The sequence below is a fragment of the Cynocephalus volans genome, chromosome 9, assembly GCF_027409185.1.
Source record: "Cynocephalus volans isolate mCynVol1 chromosome 9, mCynVol1.pri, whole genome shotgun sequence".
NCBI lineage: Eukaryota > Metazoa > Chordata > Mammalia > Dermoptera > Cynocephalidae > Cynocephalus > Cynocephalus volans.
Window position 1 is genome coordinate 125,564,978 of NC_084468.1, and position 21,271 is coordinate 125,586,248.

A 21,271-nucleotide genomic window follows, 5' to 3' on the forward strand; every position below is an offset into this window, starting at 1 on the left:
CCTGGTACATAGTAAGTACCATACAAAAGGAAAGAACAAAAAAGGAAAGAAGGAAGGAGCAAAGGAAGAAAGGAAAGAAGGAAAGAGTGAAGGAAGAATGGAAGGAAAGAAGGAACAGAACAAGGAAGGAAGAAACGACAGGCAGACCTCTGTCTTGTTTTACTTTGTATTCTTCATATTAAATTTAGAATATGGTATCTGATTTTGCTTGTAATTATTTATAAAGGGTATTAAAATAAAGAATGCATTGAGAGATGTTGGCAATGCTTTCCAGGAAGAGCACAAGTTCTACCTGCTTTTACTTCTTAAAGAGATTTTAAGAATTAAGCAGAACACAGCAATCACCTTCAAATATTTGACAGGCTGACCTAAAGAAGGAGATGGTGACTTTCTATATGTAGATCCAGGCAAATAAGTGGATCAACAATTGGAAGTTATGGGGTGACAGACTTCAGCTTAACATAAAAGTAAGTTTTATGAAACATATAGCTGTCTAATCATGGAATGAGTCAACAGACAGAGTAACACACTCCCTGCTATTGGACATGTGCAAGTAAAGGTTAGCTGACAATCTGTCAGGAATATTGTATAAAGAATTCCTGCCTTGGTTGGCAGGGCCACTAGGTAATCTCTAAGGTCCTTTCCAAATGTTGCAGTCTTAAAATACCATTAGGATGAAAAGTTATAAGTGCATAAAAATGGAAGGAGTTTAAAAACTGACATTTAGAAGAATAACAATCAAGGCACGAAGTAACATTTTATCCAATTACTGAAAACTTGTGGTGCTTCACCAACCCATGAAAATAAGGAGCGAAAGAATCAGTCTGACATATTTAGGGGAAGATAATGCATCAATTTATAGGTACCCTTATTTTCTCAGATTTGTCTCATTTTAATGAGATACACAAATGTCAGCATTTTACAGTTATTATTAAATTTACTGACTGAAAGGGTAGTGAAAGAATAAGCACATCTCTCACTGGTCATAAGGATTGGGTCATTTGAATGAAAGTGCAATTTACAAACAAGATCAAGTTAGGTCCAAGTAAAAAGAGCATTCAAATAATTTTTATATATTGTACAGAATATGTAGTATAATATATATTATTGATATCCTAAAATACATAAAACATAATATATAATATACAATATGTATTATATATAATACATATATATTTGCTTAATATCTATAACTGGTCTTCAAAGCAAGTCAAAGGGTAATGCAAAAAAGTTCATTTCAATTCATTTTTCAACTTTGGTTACTTTACTTGGATCATAAGACTTGCAAGGCTGCCAAATTCATTTTGTTAAAAAAAGTGATTGCCTGAGGTGGCTTTAGACTATTTCCTCAAACCAAGAGATCCAGCCTTGCTCTAGAAGTTCTCTATAAATTCCCACTGTGGTCTAGAGAGGCATCCAGCACGTTTTCTCTTGCCCACCACCACGCCGCCACACCTGGGAGAATCACTGGGCCGTTCACATTAGATTCATGCTACAGAATCTTCAATTGAAAAATCTGCCCCAAAGCTTAAGTGAAGGTCTATTATAGATTTAAGAACAATATCCAGATTTTAAAAATAATTACTTTATTAGATGAATATATTCCTTAATATGATATTGTGAAATTTTGGACAAAAAGTATCTAGTTTCTCTTTGAACACTAACGCAAAAGAAAAACATATTTATAGAACTCAGATACATATCCTGACAGAAATGGAAAAAAAAATGTTAACCACACTTGTTTAAGTTCTTTAATAAATTTTTTTGTCTTAAGTTTAAACACTATATCTTGATTTAGGTATCTTGGTATCAGTGAGAACATAAAGTCCTACAATGATAAAAGATGCAAAAGACTTCTTATATATGTGAAGATGAATCCTGCTTCAAAAGTTATATTTTTGCAGCGGCATGGCAAAAATATCAGATTGACAAGCATTTTCCTAAGAGGAGAAATTAACACCGATGGAGAGTGCAGAGTACCTTCCTTGTGGCCAATTTCTCATTTAGCTGTTGGGGGAAGTATTTAGCTCTGATGATCTGCTCAAGAAGAAAGCTTGCCTCAAGGGGAAAGAAAGTCCTGTCTGTCTGGAAGATCCATACCATTCACCTGGCCAAGGCATCCCAGCTATGAGAATTAGAACGGAAGTTCACACATGCTTTTACCTTGTCAAACCCAAATAAATTAGAAAGCTACTTTTCCCCCTCTACTATTTACACAGAGATTCTTCATTTTGTTTTTCTTTTCTTCATTGCAAAAAATTCATTAGAACGAAATTTTGCTTCCATTACTTATCAAATTCCAGGAGGATATTAGCAGAGTTTAGCCATTTTAACATTTAGTTGTAGATAAGAATATTAAAAGGCAACTAGTAACTTTGAATTGAGCTTAACATTTGGAGGTGAAAGATCTCTAAAATGAGAATTACAAATCAGTGTTGAAAGAAATTAAAGAGGACACAAAAAGATGGAAAGATATTCCAGGTTCTTGGATTGGAAGAATTAATATTGTGAAAATGTCCCTACTACCCAAAGCAATCTACAGGTTCTGTGCAATCCCCATCAAAATACCAATGACATTCTTCACAGAAATAGAAAAAATAACCCTAACATTCATATGGTACAACAAAAGACCCTGAATAGCCAAAGCAATTCTAAGCAAAAAATAAAGATGGAGGCATAACACTATCTGACTTCAAACTATACTATGAAGCTATAGTAACCAAAACAGCATGGTATACAGGCATAAAAGCAAACCAATGGAACAGAATACAGATCCAGAAATCAACCCACAAACCTATAGCCAACTGATCTTTGACAAAGGCTCCAAGAACATACATTGGGGAAAAGACTGCTTCTTCAATAAATGGTGCTGGGAAACTGGACATCCATATGCAGAAGAATGAAACTAGACCTGTACCTGTCAGCATATACCAAAATCAACTCAAAATGGATTACAGGTCTAAATATAGGACCTGAAATTATAAAACTCCTAAAAGAAAATGTAGGGGAAACACTTCAGGAAGTAGGATGGGGCAAAGACTTTATGAATATGAACCTCAAAGCATAGGCAACAAAAGGAAAAATTAAAAAATGGGATTATATCAAACTACAAAGCTTCAGCACAGCAAAGGAAACAACAGAGTAAAACAACAACCTTCAGAGTAGAAGAAAATGTTTGCCAACTACGCATCTGACAAAGGATTAATATCCAAAATATACAAAAAACTCAAACAACTTAACAGTAAAAAAACAAATAATCTGATCAAAAAACGAGCAAAGGAGCTGAATAGACATTTCTCAAAGGAAGATATACAAATGGCCGACAGGTACATGACAAAATGCTCAACATCACTAAGTATCAGGGAAATGCAAATCAAAACTACATAGATATTATACCACAAGACATTATCTCACTCCAGTTAGACTGGCTATCATCAAAAAGACAGAGAACAACAAATGCTAGTGAGGATGCAGAGAAAAGAAACCCTCCTACACCGTTAGTGGGACTTTAAATTGGTGCAGCCATTATGGAAAACGGTATATAGATTCAGTTAGAACTGCCATACAATCCAGCAATTCCACTGCAAGGTATATACCCAAAAGAATGGAAAACATCATGTTGAAGAGATACCTGCACCCCCACTTTTATTGCAGCTCTATTTACAATATCCAAGAGTTGGAACCGAACTAAATGTCCATCATCAGATGAATAGAGAGGGAAAATGTGGTATATATACACAATGGAATATTACTCTGCCATAAAAAAAAATGAAATACTGCTATTCACAGCAACATGGATGAACTTAGAGAAAATCATATTAAGTGAAATAATCCAGGCACAGAAAGAAAAATACCACATACCCTCACTCTTAAGTGGGAGCTAAAAAATAAACATATAAATAAAAGAAAGATACAATAATCATAATAAAGCATTGAACTTTCAAAAGGAGAACGGAAGTTACTAGAAGTGGTAAAGAGGGAGGTGGGGAAGAGAGGAATTAGTAAAAGGCCATGAAAAATGATGATATTGTATATTGTTGAATATAATAATTATTTTGATTTGAGCATCACATATTTCATACAAATATTGATATTCAACCCTGAACCCCACAGATATGTGCAATCAACTTGTTACAAGAAAGAAAGGAAGAAAGAAAGAAAAAGAAAGAAAGAAAGAAAGAAAGAAAGAAAGAAAGAAAGAAAGAAAGAAAGAAAGAAAGAAAGAAAGAAAGAAAGAAGGAAAGAAGGAAAAAGGCAAAGAATGAAAGAAAAGAAAGAAAATTTGTCCGGAGGAAAAAAAGTACACACACATACATTCGCTTTTACTAGCATTAATATTCCAACATCCCCAAATTCTGAAGGTGTTTTATAAAATGAAATATTTTTTTTATTTTGCTTTCATCTCAGCACCTGTACCAAGGTTATGAATGTATAGTATTTTGTTATTCAAGGGATGCTGGCAAAGGTAGCAAAATAAGCATACAAACATTTATCCTAAAACTATTTAAAGCAGACTGCAAAGAAACATGACTTTCTTTTATGTTGCCATAAATAGAAATGGAACACAGAGTTTCCATTTTCTATTACGGCCTGAAACCATAACCTCTGCAATATAAAATTTTAATTTATAAAAGAACTTTAAGGATTGCATTATGGAGAGGCTATAACTGACTACGTGAATATTAAAAAATATACTTATCTGAAAATGGACTTGCTTAAACCCCAAATAAAGCTCCATGATTTGGAATTAATTTCTAATCATGTACAGTGTCTACATACTGTAAGAGTGCAACTTTCAAGACTAAATCTTTACTACTACTATGAAGTTGTTGTAAGGCAAAGTAATATGGAATCAGATCATCTCTACTTCCTTCTAACACATCACATCTTTTATTCATCATTAAGTTTATCAGAGAAAATCAGCTCAATTCTCTGTTCAGAAACCACACAATTCATTGGTAACCTTTAAGCTTTTAACATGCACAATAAAGCTGTATGTATGTACACAGACGGAAACGAAATTAAACTGATCAAATGCTTGTTGAAATTTGGGCTTTCCATAGTTTGTCAACCACATATACATATCATAGGGTCAAGCCAAACCTGTGGAAGGTCTATAGAGCTGCTGAGGTTGCCAATTGACTTTATGACCATGTAATATTCAATAATACGTACCTTGCATATATGCATGTGTGATTTTTGTTAACATAAGGACAGGTTTTTTTCTCTTTTTATAGTGACTATAGATAGGAGGAGTTTTTAATAAATATATCTGTTTTAAGAGCAGCTGCTATAAAATCTGTTCATTCTTGTGAAGAGGAATTCATTTTCCCCCTCCTTTCCTGGCAAAAATAATCTCTTGACAGCGCTAATATGTCTGTTTCTCACTTTTGTTCCAGTGTCTTCAAGAGAAAAAAATCATTATCACAAAATCAAATAAAACTATCCATATTATAAAAATTCTGTGAAATTTGTTATAAAATTAAATTATGAAACAGAAACTGAACAAAAGATGATATCTATTGTATTTCTATTTTCAAGAGCAAAAGAAGAGTCAAGGTAATTTGCTAACTCTAAAGCACATAAAAATATAATGGCATTATTTTCTCCAATAGTTGAGAAGACAGCCATCAATTTGGAAACATAAATTCAGATGTAAGAGACTAGACATTTTTTGCAGTTTGAAAAAAATAAATTAGTATTATTCAACTTGGATTGGAGAGTGCTAAGAGCAGATATAGAAAGCGTCTTGAGCACAGGATAAAGGAAATGCTTTTTGTGGTTTTATTGTTATTTTTTATACCCTGCCATGTTCCAAAAAGAACTTAAGGCAGTTTAAATGGATACAACAAATTCAGTAAGATATCAAGAATGGAAAGTGAGAAAGAAACAGTAAATGCAAGGGTAATGTCATAAAATGGAACTAGGAATGAGGCCACTATAAAAAAAGATTAAAGAATGCTATAAATTTGAAGTAGATGGATCAAAAAAATTGGCCTTGATCTTTTTAGTAGGGAAACCACAAAATTAAAACAGGCACGCACAATCACACAGAGCCTCTCCTCCCCATGTACACACATGTTCCTGTATTGTTGTGGAGAATCATAAATGAGCCTAATGTGAATGCTCTGGAAATGATTTCAACAAATACTCACAAAGAGGGAATTTTACAAGGTATTAAAAAATGTCTGACAACATGAATGAACCTTGAAAATATTATGCTAAGTGAAAAAAGTCATTCACAAAAGACCATATATTGTATGATTCTATTCACGTGAAATGTCCAGAATAAGCAAAGCAGTAGCTGCCAAGTGCTGGAGAGACAGTGCTTGGAGAGACATTGCTAATGGGTACAGGGATTCTTTCTGGGGTGATAAATAGGTACTAAAGTTACTGTAGTGATAGTTGCACAACTCTGAATATACTAAAAACTATTGAATTAGACACTTTAAATGAGTGAATTTTATGGTCTGGTAATGTATGTGAATTTATATCAAAAAAGCTTTTAAAAATGTAACAATATCCTTACACTAGGCCAGTGGTTATCAAACTTAAGTGTGTACAGGAATAACCTGGAGAGCTCATTAAAACACTGATTGCCGGGCCCCACTCCTGGAGTTTCTGATCCAGTGGGTCAGGGGTAAGGCCTGAGAATGTGCATTTCTAGCAAGTTCTTGGGTGATGCTGATGCTGCTGGCCTAGGGGCAACTCTTTGAGAATCAATGCAATAGATTATATGAATAATTGAAAGAGCTGATTCTTTTAGTTTCCTCAATATAGTTTGAGGACATCACACTACTCACAGTTTAGTAAAAACAATTTGATAGGAGGCCGGTATGACAAAGCAGCAATAATAGCAATAATAACAACAATCACCACCACACAACATCAGTAACAGCAACAGCAGAATTTACTATTAACTGATCTTTACTATGTAACAAGTAGAATATTAAGTGCTTCAATGGTCATTACTCTTTTAGCTCTCACAACAACCCTATTAGATAAGAATGCTGGTGAAATTACTACCATAGTTTCACTTTATCAAATGCTTACTATATACTAGACCAGGTTACCAATTTCTTTATAAACATTTTTCATTTTACAGATAAAGAACCTAAGAGCTCTTACCATTTCATTCCTGCTGCTAAGAAGTAGAGAAATCAGGCAGTCTAACTCCAAAGTCCTTCCTCTTTATCACTGCACTGTTTTTTACTTTCTGCGCCATTCTGAGGCATCCTACCCTCACTGATAGATTTTTAGAGTATTCAGAGCGGTGAGTCTCCCCAGACAATGGAGTGAGAAATATCACATGTGAGAAATATCATGTGTGATTGATTTGTTACTACTAATAAATTACCAATTTTGCAAATGCTATGCTTTGTAAATTACACTCTTGATTCCTATAATGATATCATTCACACTCATATGAATTCCAATATGCTCACTGAATGGAAAAGAATGGGGTGTAATTGTGCATAATACATTTTTGCCCAAAGGACTTCAGGCCATTATCCTTTGGGTATAAATATATTATGCTGGGCATTTGAATGTCTCTGTCATCTGTAATCTTCCAATCAGGATAAAATTTGCAATATTTTGGCTGCTCTTCCATAAACACTGTTGCCTCCCAGTGCAGTTTTCATTAGACACTGGCCTGTGAAGACTTCCAGTCTGATCTAGACTAGAGACTGAAGCACTATAACCAAAATTCAAGTTAGGAGTGTTGAAGTCTTTCTGTGACAGTGTTTACCAGAGTAAACATTCTGATGGAAAGCAAGAATTTTTAGGCAGTACACTGACACATAATAGTTTGGATTTATTTTCATGGGCGTGAAGACAAACATAACAAGCATATCAAGGGTATGAATTCATGGATATCATCACTTAGGACAAGGCTAAAATAAATAATTGGTCAGGTGGTGCTTCTGGAAAAATCACTAGGTGGTTAAATGAATGAGATTTGGGAATCATTTCCTTGATTCTCCTGTCTCAATCTTCCATAGCATAAACAGACTCTATAGGTTTGGGCATAACTGCTCTCCATACATCATTCAGGCTTGGGCTGCCTGCATCTTGGGCTTCTTTAATGAGAATGAGCCCCTTCTAGCACTAGTTCCTGCTACACCTCATTTTCCAAGTGCAAAGACATCAATCAATTCCCTAACCAACTATAGGTTTTTGTTTGTGTCTCAGCTGGAAGTTTCCTTCCCTTGTCTAAAAGGAAGCTCTGCCTGCCCTCCCCACAAACCCCAAACTTGCCCTGCTAAAAAGCCCCATATATTGTCACAGGCTCCTGTGAAAACATGGTGTATTTCTCTATCCAAACCCAAGGGAACTTCCTGTCTTACTCTACTATGCTTTTATTTTAAAAAATTAATAAAACAAACAAAAAATATTTTTAAAAAAACTACCCTTACTAAAACCCTCTTTTCTAAACTTTACTTAAATAAAACAGACCTATAGTTTACACATGCTGGAACCCTTTCTTAACTTGCAATTATATGCAAAACACCAACATATGAAGCATTAAAGATGAGATGCTGGACGTGGAAATCTGGATGGCCAATCAATGTTTATAAAGATGTTTGATTTCACTTTATGTCACTGAGAAAATACAAATGAAACCAAGAGATCACTTTTTACCCATCAGGTTGGTAAAAACTCGTGTAGTATAAGTATTGGGGCATGTGGAGAAATGGAAACACATGTGCATGTCATGTGGGATAGAAATTAGAATAGCCATTTGGAAGAGTAATCTGGCAGCATCTACTAAAACTGAAAATAGAAATACCTTACCACCCTTTCTACTTATGGGTTTATATACTAGAGAGACTCTCTTACTTGTATTCATGGATATACATGTGCTAGAGTCTGAATGTGTTGTCCCCCTAAAGCTCATGTCAAAACCTAATCCCCAACTTGGCAATGTTGGGAGCAGAGCAGAGTGGTTTGGGTTACAGGGGTGGATCCCTCATGAATCGATTAACTGGGGGGTGTGGGTGTGGGTAGTGAGCGAGTTCTTGTTCTGTTAGTTCCCATGAGAGCTGATGGTTTAAAGGACCCTAGCACCTTCTCCCTCTCTCTCTTTTCTCTCTCTCTCTCACTCGCTTCCTCTTGCCATGTGATCTGCCTGTACCAGCAAGTTGCCATTTTCTGCCTTAAGTAGAAGCAGCCTGAGGCCTGTGCCAGATGCAGCTGTCCCAGAATCATGAGCCAAATAAACTTCCGTTCTTTATAAACTGCCCAGTCTTAGGTAGTGTGTTATATCAACACAAAAATGGACTAATACAACATGTGAGAACATCTATTACACTATTGCTTGTAATAGTAAAACATCAGAAACTAAAATTCAACAGGGGACTAAATTGTGGTCTATAAATATAAGTTGTATAACATGATATTATACAACTGTTAAAAGAAGATACCTAGACCTTATTTATAAATGCAAATCTCAAAAACATGATGTCAGCCAAAGAAAATAAGATGTTCAATGTGACACACATTATGATGTCATTTATATAAACAAAAACAGTTGACAATTGTCATGAATGAATAAGCACTACTCTCAGCTTTAACCATTTAGATAGCTCTAGTCCAGGACTTTCTAACTCCTCCTTGCTACTTACCTAAATAGTATGCATCCTCAAGACACGGTTCAAATCTTACCTTCCTCAGGACTCCCCCAGGCCACAGTGACTCCTTTGACCCACTTTTATCCTTTGACCCACTCTAATAATTAACACTTCCTTCATGTGGCCTCATCTGTCTCATACTATCGTTGTGGGGGTTAACAAAGGTTCCCCACATAGAATGTTTAGTGTAATTCTTAGTGCATAGTAAGTACTCCTTGACTATTAGCTACTAATATTATTACAAATGTATTTCCTCCCTTTGTTTAGCATGGTACTCTGCCGTAGTAGATTCTCAAAAGATGCTTACTTTTGACTATGAAGATGATGATAACATATTCCTACTAATGATCTATTTGCCCTGCTCAGTTCCTGAGGTGGGGCTTCTGTGGCATTATTTATAGGATATACTAAGTTGATAAGAAATTCTGTAGTCATTTAAGGGTTGGACATTCACAAGTTCCACTGCCTGAGTGCTGAGTACTGCGCTCTGGGGACCTCAAATGAGCACCAACCCTTATTCCATGCTTAGGTTAGCTACTCCTAGATTCCCTGATGCTATTAGTAGGGCAAGATTTCCAAATCTTCTAGGCCATAGTCACTGAGAGACAGTGTAAGTCTTTTAGAAACCAAGTGTAAATTCAATGACTTTTTATCTGAGACCTTGAAGACTGCGGCAAACTCCTGAATTTTGAATGCTCCTCAACCCATAAACATATCAACAGAGGTTGGAAACTTTACTGAACTGAGTTGTTTTGACCAGTCATGGACCACTATGCTACACTGACATGGGGCAACCCTAGGAAAGAAGGCGTAAACATAAAAGAATGAAACCAGTGTCTCAGAACATAATTGAAAACGTGATAGATAAGGTTGAAATTAAAGAGTTAATTTTTTAAAGCTAGAATTTGCTCTCCAAGGTGTCAGGATTTGAGTAGATCACTCTGGTTTTGCACAGTCTTGAATTACTAAAATTACATTTTTTTTTTCTTTTCGTGACACATATTTTAACAAGTTTTAAGTAGTTAAATGTGTTACTGCATAATTTTAAGTGATAGTATTTCCTTTCATTTGGTACAAAGAAGATAACATTTAAATATAACTGGGAGACCCATGTTCTACTGTTCTAATATTTTCTGTCTTAGTAGACTGTACCAAAATACTCTTTAGAGATCAGTTTCATTATTTATAAAGTGAAATTTCTAAGGTTTCTTCTTAATCTCAAATTCTATGATTATATGTGTAAGGGCTTACAATAATACACATTAACATCAAAAAATGTTTATAAGAAACCTATCCAGGCTTACTTTAATTAATGCGATGCTTCCACAATTAGCACAGTATTTGTAAACACATGCACATTTTTAAAGTGCTATTTAAAGAGCTCATTTTCTTAAATAGGTTAAACATTTGAAACCTTATTTACAAGAGTTACCAGGATATTTTATCTTAATACATGGTATTGAAGTCAAACCTTATGTCATAATATATTCACAAACATAAAACTATAGAGGTTATAATTAGCTAGATTTTATTGTACCTGGAAGATCAGAAAGATAATCTCAATATTAATATTAATAATAATATTGATAATAATATTTAATTTTTATTTATTTAATAAACACTAGATAGTGATTACCATGTGTGAAACATTGTTCTAATCACTTTACATTTATCAATTCATTTAATCCTCAAGACACTCCTAGAAAGTGGCTACTATCATTATATCACATCTGTTTTACAGATGAGGAAACTGAGGCACAAAGAGTTTGACTAACTTGCCTAAGGCACTAAGAGGCAATGAGAGATTAACCTGCTCATGGCTAGTAAGTGACATGTAGCCTGGATTCAAACTCAAGTCAGCTGGCTTATTTACTCTGCTATGTTGCTGGAGCTTATAAACCTATAAGCTTTTGTTGTAAAACAGAATACGCAGAGATAAACGAAGGAAGTTATTTAAGAAAAGAACATGTCTTACTTTCTTTAAATACATGCACGCATCCATACACATACAGACAAACCCATACCACACTCTCATGCAGCCTCACATATACACAAAACCAAAGGATAAATTAGACAGATTTGAAATTTGCCAAAAAAAAAAGAAAAAAAGAAAAGAAAGAAAGAAGAAAAATAGCACCACAGTAGCGGGGATATGGGGATACAGAAGTTAAAACTTATAGTGTTTTTAGATTAAATTTCTACCACCTTACTTTAACAATTCAAAATGAACCCCCATAAATGTTATGTCATGGGCAGATATGATGCATGTATAATGTTAATTATGAACAACCTTATGCAATACCAAAATATGTAGTATTATGGTTTAACAAGTATATGAGAGAGACACCCTTTATCTTCCAGTTTGAAGAATTTTTTTTTTTTAATTTAAGAGCTCTAACATCTACCTTAAATAAATAGGTAGCAATTTCACCCTCCAGATAATTTGTTAGTTAAATCACTTTGTGGTGTACTTGGCCTTTAATAACGTACGCTTACGCCCTCTTTACCAAGCACATTTGTTCCATCCATAGTGACATTTTTATTCCCTTTCTGCACATTGGAAGATTTCAAACTTAGATTCTAAATTTTCCACATTAGGGCTGAGAGATTATTTTTAAAAGAATTTTTTTATATCAACCACACACGTTTTATATGGTGGAGATGTTCGTGTCAGGCCTCTAAAACATCCCCATATGTTTATCAAACAATTATGATAAAACTCTACAGAACAATGGAAATGCCAAGAGACATGAAATGGGGTAAAACAGAGGACTTCAGAAACCTCTCATTAGTGGAAAAACATGTAAGGCATAAAACGAGCATAGGCAAGTGTCACCGTCTCCACTGAACAGACTGCAGCAGTGAAAAGAAAAGTGGAAGCTAATCACATGCCAGCTAAGAGGAGCCCTCTCTAGCACATCACATGACATTCCTTTCTGGGAACCGGGAGCCTGTCCCATGCTTCCTGGTGTGCTTCTGAGTTAGACTTTGTAGCAAAGAGACAATTTTGCTTAACTTTTTAATTAACAAGTGTCCTTGCTGATAGACATTGTGAATGAGGTACTTTTTTCTTCCCATTATGGCTTAGACTTTAGATTTAATTACTGTGGAAATGAATCAAGAAACATGACTTCAGGCACAGCATTTTTAATGTCAGCAGAGTGACAATGCCGATTCTCTATTTTAAAGTGTCACTGTCAACCTATCTTTATGATGAGTGATGTGAAAATAATTTTGGGAGGGAGGTTACCAACCCAGAGGCCCTGCAGGCCATGGGAAGATCACCTATTAGTTGCTGCAATTTGAAAGACTTTGTTTGAATAATGACTTAGTGTTATTTTTTACCTACTCATAACTATTTATATGTCAAGAAAATGTGCTCTTCAAATGTCATATATGAAATGTTCAGAGCCCGTTAGCTTGAGCTAATGAGCTAATGCAATATATCCTTCTTGTATATTATCATATGTGTGCATGGACACATTCTCTTTTATTGGCTAAAATGAGTAGGGTGAATACTTACAATTATTTTCTCTCTCATGTCATGTCATAAGCCATAGAAATACAGCGAAGTTACTAAGTGTTTAGTCCTCTAGTAAAATATGTATTTTAGAAAACATATTTTTAAAAAACAACTCAAAATTATCTTAGGAAAAAAAACCCAGAAACTTGGAGACACGTGGAATACCTTCTCATACAATCCAGCGCCCGGATAAAGAAGTCCTTGTGCAACTGGTGTTCATCTCTCAGGATGGAGCACTGTTCAAGGGTCACTGACATCGAGGTCCTGTCTTTGGCACTTTTACAACAGGTAAAACGAATACCATTTAGTTTGCGACATATCTGTAACACACATGTAAAAAGTTAATTGTTCATTTGCAGATTACTATGAAGTACTGTTCTCTTCTAAACACTTATAGGCTAAACACAACAAATATGTCTTTGGGCTTATGTTAATTTGTGATAGTCAATTGGTTTAATATGCCCCATCAAACTTAAAAACATCACCTTTTTATTTTAAAAGCCAGTAGGATGGATGTATTTCACTCTTTGTACACGAGGTGTGGGACTGCTGAAGCCATGTGGGATATGAAACATCCAGCAAAGGAGGCATTTGCCAGAGAGAGTGCCTGATCTGCAGTGTATGACAATGATAGTCCCAGCTCAGGAGCAACAAGTTTATTGTAAAAGGGGAAAAACCTGTATTCCCTGGACCAGACACTTGATTTCAATTTTAAATAGCTAATATCCTCTTATTTTACATTTTTTTCTACTCGGTTTTATGTTATGAGATTTTAAACATCCACATGGTACCTCTTGGCAGATGAGAGAAACACTCATCAATACTAAGAATGAGAAAATTAAAAATGGCTAACATTTATTGTGCCTCTAATGTGGACCAGGTACAATGCTAAGAAATTTCACGAAGATTTGCTTTTTTAAAATAAACTTCACATGAGCCCTAGAAGAAGGTAAAATTATTCTAATTTTACAGATGAGAATACTGAGGCTTAGGTAGGTTAAGTAACTCGCACACATCGGAGCAGAACCATGATATAGTTCCATTTAAGTTCAATGGCCAACTTTTTAACTTCTGTTATGTTCTATTTCTCTCTATAATTATTTCTTTTTGTTTTTCGGATTCAAGTCAGAGAAGAATCTCTGAGCAGCAATACTTTCTTGTCCCATTTCCCTGTGGTTAAAAGATGAACCACTCCATTCCTTTCTCTTCTATTCCATGGTAGGTTTCTGACATGAGACACCAGCAGTGAACTTCAGCATCAACAGCGCTCATCAACGTGCATTTAAAATAATTCTAATGTGATATAATAAAGGCCTACTTCATTATCTGTCATCAAGGAGTCCTTAAAAGTTGCCTGATATGAGGGGAAGGTATAATAATACAGTTTATCAAGGATTTTTTTACTACATTTTAATTGTGATTCTGTACTTAAGATTTATACATCCTTATCAATTTAGACCTTTAGTACTTTCTATTTCCAATATAAGTGACTAGAGAAATGTGAGAGCATGATTTCACTTTATAATCTCTTTTTCATCTAGAAAATCCTAAACCTTTAAACAAACAGTATTTCACTTTCTAAAAAGCTTGACTACATTTTTGTAGTAATAAAATAGACCTTAATGACTTATGAGATATGATTTTTTAAAAGAATTAGTATCCTTTAAAATTTATTGTTGCTATTACGTGTGCCTATCCTACTTAGGGTATTTGGTGTTCTGAAGTTAAAGTTCATTGGTCCATGTGTCAGTTTTTATGCCAGTGCTATGCTGTTTTGTTACTATTCATTTTAAGAGTAATGTGAAGGTCCTTGGTTTACAAATAAGATATTGAAACTGAGGTATTGGCCTACAGACATGCATTCATTCAATTGTGCATTCATTCATTCAATGGTGAATTGTGAGTAAGCCATATTTAGTTGTTATATACATTTTAGAAACATGTTTTAGAAATGTGTAGAGTTCATGGGAAAGCTTTTTTATGTACATGTATTCAAATGGGAAAATTGCATATACAAAGAAAAAATGTGCATTTGTGTTTGTATGTGTGTATCCCAAATTTATCTGTTCACATAACTTCACAATATGTATACAATAACATATTTATATATTGCTAAGTTATCAAATAGCCTTGATAAATGATCAAACTACCTTTATGCTATCCTCTTATTAGTAAAATAGAGAAAAATAACTTACAGCCTACCACTGTGAAATTTTTGTGAGAACTAACAACCATGGTAGTCTTTGAAGATACAAAGAGCAGTCACACCGGAGAAGACCTATTAAAAACAACCTTCATGTAATGCAGTATGGTGCTAAATGTGACGAGTGTAAATGAGCTGCCTGAAAGCAGCTTTTTCTATTGTTACCTTTGATGTTCTTCCCTGAGGTTCCAAGAAAGCATGAAGGGAAACTAAAGTGGCTTTCCTCTGCCTCGCTCTTGGTAAATGATTTTATATAGTCTCATGGTAAATTATCCATTCTTTTTTCCCCAAAGAGAGCAAGTAATATTGGATTATAATTGAAGCACTGGCAGTAGGAGAAAAGGCGCTATTTTAAATGCTATTGATATAGAATAAATAGAGTATGCTAGAAGCTTGGTTAACCTGAACTACAAATTATAAGAGTAACACTGCAAAAACTACAAACATGGCATTCATCATGAAGCTCTCCAGTGTGTGCTTTTCCTGATGAAAGGATACTTTCACAATGAAAGGATCTTTGGGTCTGAGTGTTTAAAAAAATTCATTAAGCTTCCTGTGAGCTATGCTTCAATGGTTGCCAGATAAGAGCTTAAAAATACAGGCATAATTATCTCCCTAACTCTTGTGGAAACCTGGGGTGGGAAAGCAGGCAGATCTTCCACCCTATGAGCTCATTACTTGAAGAGCAATCCATCAGTAATAAATCCTATGCCAATACCTAAATTAACAAACACATTTACAAGCTCATTAATTGAACAATATGTTCAGGAGCCTTACTGAAGCTGTGAGTCGGAGATCTGATAACCACATTCTGTTGAAACCATATGTTTCTAGAGTAGCAGTTCAAAATCCTGGTTGATATGGGTAATTGACATTGCAACCTGCAATATCAAGAAAATCACAGACACTTCATTTAAACCTCAGAATACTGAAAACACCCAGGGTTGATAAGAACAACCAGTGAGTAAGATTCTTTCTTGTTGAGTACATCCTCCTCCATCTTATTTTTAGTCTGTTGATATAAGTACCAACGAGAGTGAAAATGCCTAATGCCCTGGATAATGCAGAGTTTGGACCCTGCATAGTAGATAGCTGATAATGCTTCCTGATCATGATGGGACAGGCAATGAGATTTGACATGAGAGTGCTTACCGTTGCAGCCAGCCACATGATTTCTACATTCTTTCTTTTTTTAGCTTGGATGTTTTGATGGAGATTTTCTAATAATCCTTTTAAATCATTTTGTTCTTGAAAATGTGAAATGTCTGAAGAAAAACATAAAGGAAGGAGAAAAAAAATGAAACTGTTAGTATTAAGCTGCCCATGGAGTTTTCTCAAATATATTTGCAAGTGCAACTTTCATAACAACAAATATCACTTGAGAGTATCTAAGGATAATCATACTTATTAATAGTAATTATAATAATCATGATTATTAGTCTCTCCAATTTTATTCCTTATTAGAAAATATGCTTTACTTTCCTCACTTCCTTATTTTATGTTAATTGTAGTAATGTTTACTGGCCAGATAATACTAGTTACCAACAAGTAAAACATTTTTCGTGAAGATGATGGCTACTGCCTCACTTTAACCAAAGCGTTAAGACATAGATGTCATCAGAAATAACCTTCCTTTTTTTATTTTTGCCACTGACTAGCTAGTCTGAATCAAGACAAGTTATTAAATTGAACACCTCAGGGGTGGGAGTTCAAATAAAGAGCATGAAGGCAGTTTCTACATAGCATGGTTCCTCAACATCAGCCCTACTGAAATTTTAAATAAGAAGACATTTTGTTGGGGTGGGGGGTGCATACTGTGCATTATAGGATTTTTAGCAGCATGGCTGACCTCTGCCATTTAGATGCCAGTAGCACCCTTCCCATTGTGACAATAAGAAATGTCTCCAGACATTGCAAAATGTCCCTTAATGGAAAAATCTATTCTGGTGGAGAACCACTGCTACAAAGGAACACAGGTATGACATGGATAAAGGAGCAACATGAAGCAGTAGCTGATGATAGAAGATGATTGGGTAGGGAGCAGAAAATGACACTGGTTGCTCAGATCTCTATATACTGATAACTAGAGCATGGAGAGTAAATGGCATACATTCGATATTAAAACCTAATGCAATGCATATTATGACAAAAATGTCCTTGAGACTTGATGAGATGGGATTGAAGGTTTCAAATAGTGATAGAAATAAAAAGACTTTGTAGAAGAGTTTTGGGTTAGTATTGTATAGTATGAAAATACACTCTCCTGTTGAATCCAAACACTGAGGAAAGAATAAAGAATAATTTCTGAGAGCTTTGACCGAGGCTAAAAACAGAGGAGAAAATACATAAGAACTGTGGACTATACCTACATTACATCAAAGAAATAGATGACATATTCCTGACTCAGATCATAAAACCTGACCCAAAAGAGCTTTAATAGTGATGAGGCTTTGTACTTTCCAAATTTTTACCAGATGTTTCATTTTAGCAAAATAAGATACCGGAGTATTTCTTGACTTTAGCTCCAGACAATACAGGAAGTATCCCAGTAAGCTATACTATGTTTATCTTATCAAAGAGCAGAAGTGGTCAATAAAGTGTAAATGTCCGTTGAAAACAACCACATATCATCTTGGATTTCATGACCATAGAGTAGAAGAAGTTTGGGTACCATTCAAATAGATATCATGTGTTCGGGAGGTGAAATTCAAAATATTCATATTAAGTGCATGCATGATTCTACTGTATTCATTTCTAAAAGGGAAAGCTATCAAAAGTCAAATCCTTACTATGTAACTACAGATGATTCTCATAAGAAAGAGAAGGTTGGACTAAAGATATCACATTGATAGGTAGAAGACTCTCTGATAAACAAGAATTTTAACAGGACACAGCCCAAATATAAATGGAAGGAGGCCAAAGGTGGGATGTCTTGAAGAGAGTTATAAAGCAAGTTCAGGACTCTGGCTGGTCAAAGAAGGTAAGAACAATAATGAAGTTTTTAAATTTATACTCATACTATAGGAGAGAGAAGTAGTCAGGTTCACCACCACTGCTTTTAATGATTTTAATGATGATTAATTCATTAATCATCGCAGATTAATGAATCAATGTATTCATGTTAACATTTTGTGTGTGTGTGTGTGTGTGCGCGCGCGCGCGTGCGCCTGTGCATGTGTGGATCTCTCTCCGTATGTGTTGACCTCTCTCCATGTGTGTATACAGGCACAGTGAGACATCAGTTGAGATATTAACAGTGATCATCTTTAGGTTGAGGCACTTAGTGCAATTTTTCAGCTGCCTTTTTATATCATTTAAAACAAATATGTATTGTTTTTAAATAAGAAGGTTATTTTGAGAACAATGGAGAACAGAGCACATGCATGCAAAAAGAGATCTAAATACTTATGATATAAAGACTTGCTTTCAATATCTCCACAGTCTAGTAAGTAGGGTGGGGTAGATACTTAAACCATTATGAAGGGTAGGAAAGTGTAGTATGGGCTATGACATAAGTCAGTAAAGACTTGTGGGGCCCAAGGGAAGGAGTGGGAGATTCTAGAACAACAGGTGGACATGGAAGGGTGTCCAGGAAAGGTAATACAAAAGAGTAACAAAGGCATGGGGCCATGAGGCAGCAATGAAGACACAGGGAAAGTGCAGCTCACGGATTGTCCTAGGGCATGAGTCATGAAGGGCCTGTTCTGCTATACTGGGGAATCTGAGCTTCATCCCAGAAAATGGGAGCAACTGATGAATTTTAAGTAGGGGCTTAACCATATCTAGGAGGTCCCTGAGATTCCTTCTGAAGTCAGCTTGCAAAAATGTTATTCAACTGTTTTCAAAAGCAATACAGAATAAGTTCACTTTAATGCAAGTTGAATAAGTTCTAGCTCTAATGTACAACAATGTGACTATAATTAACAATACTTTATTGTATACTTGAAATTTGCTGAGAGGGTAGATTGTGAGGGTTCTCACCACACACACACACACACACACACACACACACACACACACACACACGAAGTGTTAACGACCTTTTTAATTAGTTTGATTATGGTGATTATTTCATAATGTATATGTATATTAAATCAGCAAATTGCACACTTAAATATGTATAATCTTTAATTGTTAAATATACCTCCAGTTAAAAAAAAAGTTTATATAATGCTCCACTGCAGTCATTCATAAACACACACACAATCTCTGTAGCAAAAATTTTATAAAATACTATTCACCCTTAGTGTACACATTGCATTCTGAATATTTTTGTTCTATTCCATGCTATTTTTTAAAAAATGCTGGTTCCAATGCATCGAATTGGTTTAACAACCTGTAGGATCAAAATAAAAAATTTGCAAAGCACTGATTTATGGCAACCCCATGTCCAAGATGCTCAAGTGACTTTTTTGCAAGGTTCATAGTTACAGGAAGAGTCAAGGCTAAAACCCAGTCTCCCAATTCCTATGTCAATAATCTCTCCCAAATCTGTGCTGCTGCCTTCACCATTAGCTGGTGGTATTAAAAAAGAGCTTTAGTATTACCATAACAGACAAACTTTTTCAGAGTGCTGAGACTCCAGATAAAAGCATAATGATATTCAAAATAATCTAGTTTCATTGTTGATATGGAAATTTTAAAACATGCCATATTACACTACAAGTCTCCTAAAATATAAGCAAACGGCCATCCTTTGCCCATTCTCACCCCATAAAGATAGTGCTTTAGAATAGACAAACATGATGTCTCATAAAAATTTCACACCCTTTCCCCATGGCATGCTTTTTATAAGGAAGTACTTTTGATGTTCTTTAAATGCTCAGGCCACTGTTTCCATTTCTGTAATGACAAAACGTATTTCATTCAGACCACATCCCTGTCAACCTAATACTTTGGCTGCTGCCAATTTTTGCAACCCGTTAAAAATCCTGTAAGCCACAGAAATTCAGGTCTGGTTCAGGAAAGGGGTATCATTAATAATGACCACTTTGTTAATAGGTGAGGTTTTAAGATTTAACGATAGATCCTGATGTGTCAAGTGAAAATCATGGTATATACAGAACATGGATTGGTTTTAGACTTAGAGTGTGTCTCTTCAAATGCAAATACAGCCAGCAGTTCTTGCTTTTGCTACTCACTCCTGCATTACTCTAAAACTGAATTTAGATAGGGCAAGTAAGTTTCTGTACATATCTCTATGACAGTATTCTTGTTTTTCAAATGGGGTTCAAGAAAGTAATCTGAGATGAAAACTATAAGAATGTTCATTGAATTATTGTTTACAATACTAAACAGCAAAAAAAAAAAAAAAACCCATTCAAATGTTCATAAAGAGAGTGGATAAATATTCATGCAATGTAATATTATATAATAGGTAAAATGAACAAACTAATATCATATGTATCAATACAGATATATCACAAAAACTATCTTGAGCAAAAAAAATGCAAATTATAGGAGGATTTATACAATATAACAATAATAATATAGTTCAATATGCAAAACTATACCCTATTTTTATGGATACATACATATAAAGTAAAAATGTGTATGAGAATGTAAAACACCAAATTCAGGGTATTGATTTTCTCAGACGAGGAGATGGTTAAGGATAGGAAGCTGGAGGGGTTCAAAGTGGGCTTTTACTGTCTGTAAATATTTGTTAATGAAAATTCTGAGGCTGGATAATGTGTTCCAAAGTGTTTGTCACTTAAATTTGTTCTTTTTTGTTTGTTTGAAACTTAATTCTTTTTTTAAAAAAGCACTAAGCCAAGTGTGGAGCCACGGCTAGGCTAATGTCTGGAATCCTTTTGACATTGCCAATTGTAGTGCTCTTATCCTGTTTGTAACACCAACTGTCTACCTACTTAACTATGCCAGTTGACTATACCTACTTTTACATGCTGCACC

At 34.9% G+C, this 21,271-nt stretch overlaps 1 protein-coding gene across 4 annotated transcripts in view; it reads right to left on the minus strand.

Moving 5' to 3' along the window:
• The window catches only part of INPP4B (inositol polyphosphate-4-phosphatase type II B), a 349,938-nt gene that overhangs the window by 40,489 nt on the left and 288,178 nt on the right, over nt 1-21,271 (minus strand). For all 4 annotated transcript variants that reach the window (XM_063108552.1, XM_063108553.1, XM_063108554.1 and 1 more), the window contains 2 exons: nt 16,511-16,623; nt 13,321-13,475 (listed from right to left, as the gene is read on the minus strand). In XM_063108552.1, coding sequence (XP_062964622.1) covers nt 13,321-13,475; nt 16,511-16,623 — 268 coding nt within the window. The remainder of the gene's footprint in view (nt 1-13,320; nt 13,476-16,510; nt 16,624-21,271) is intronic.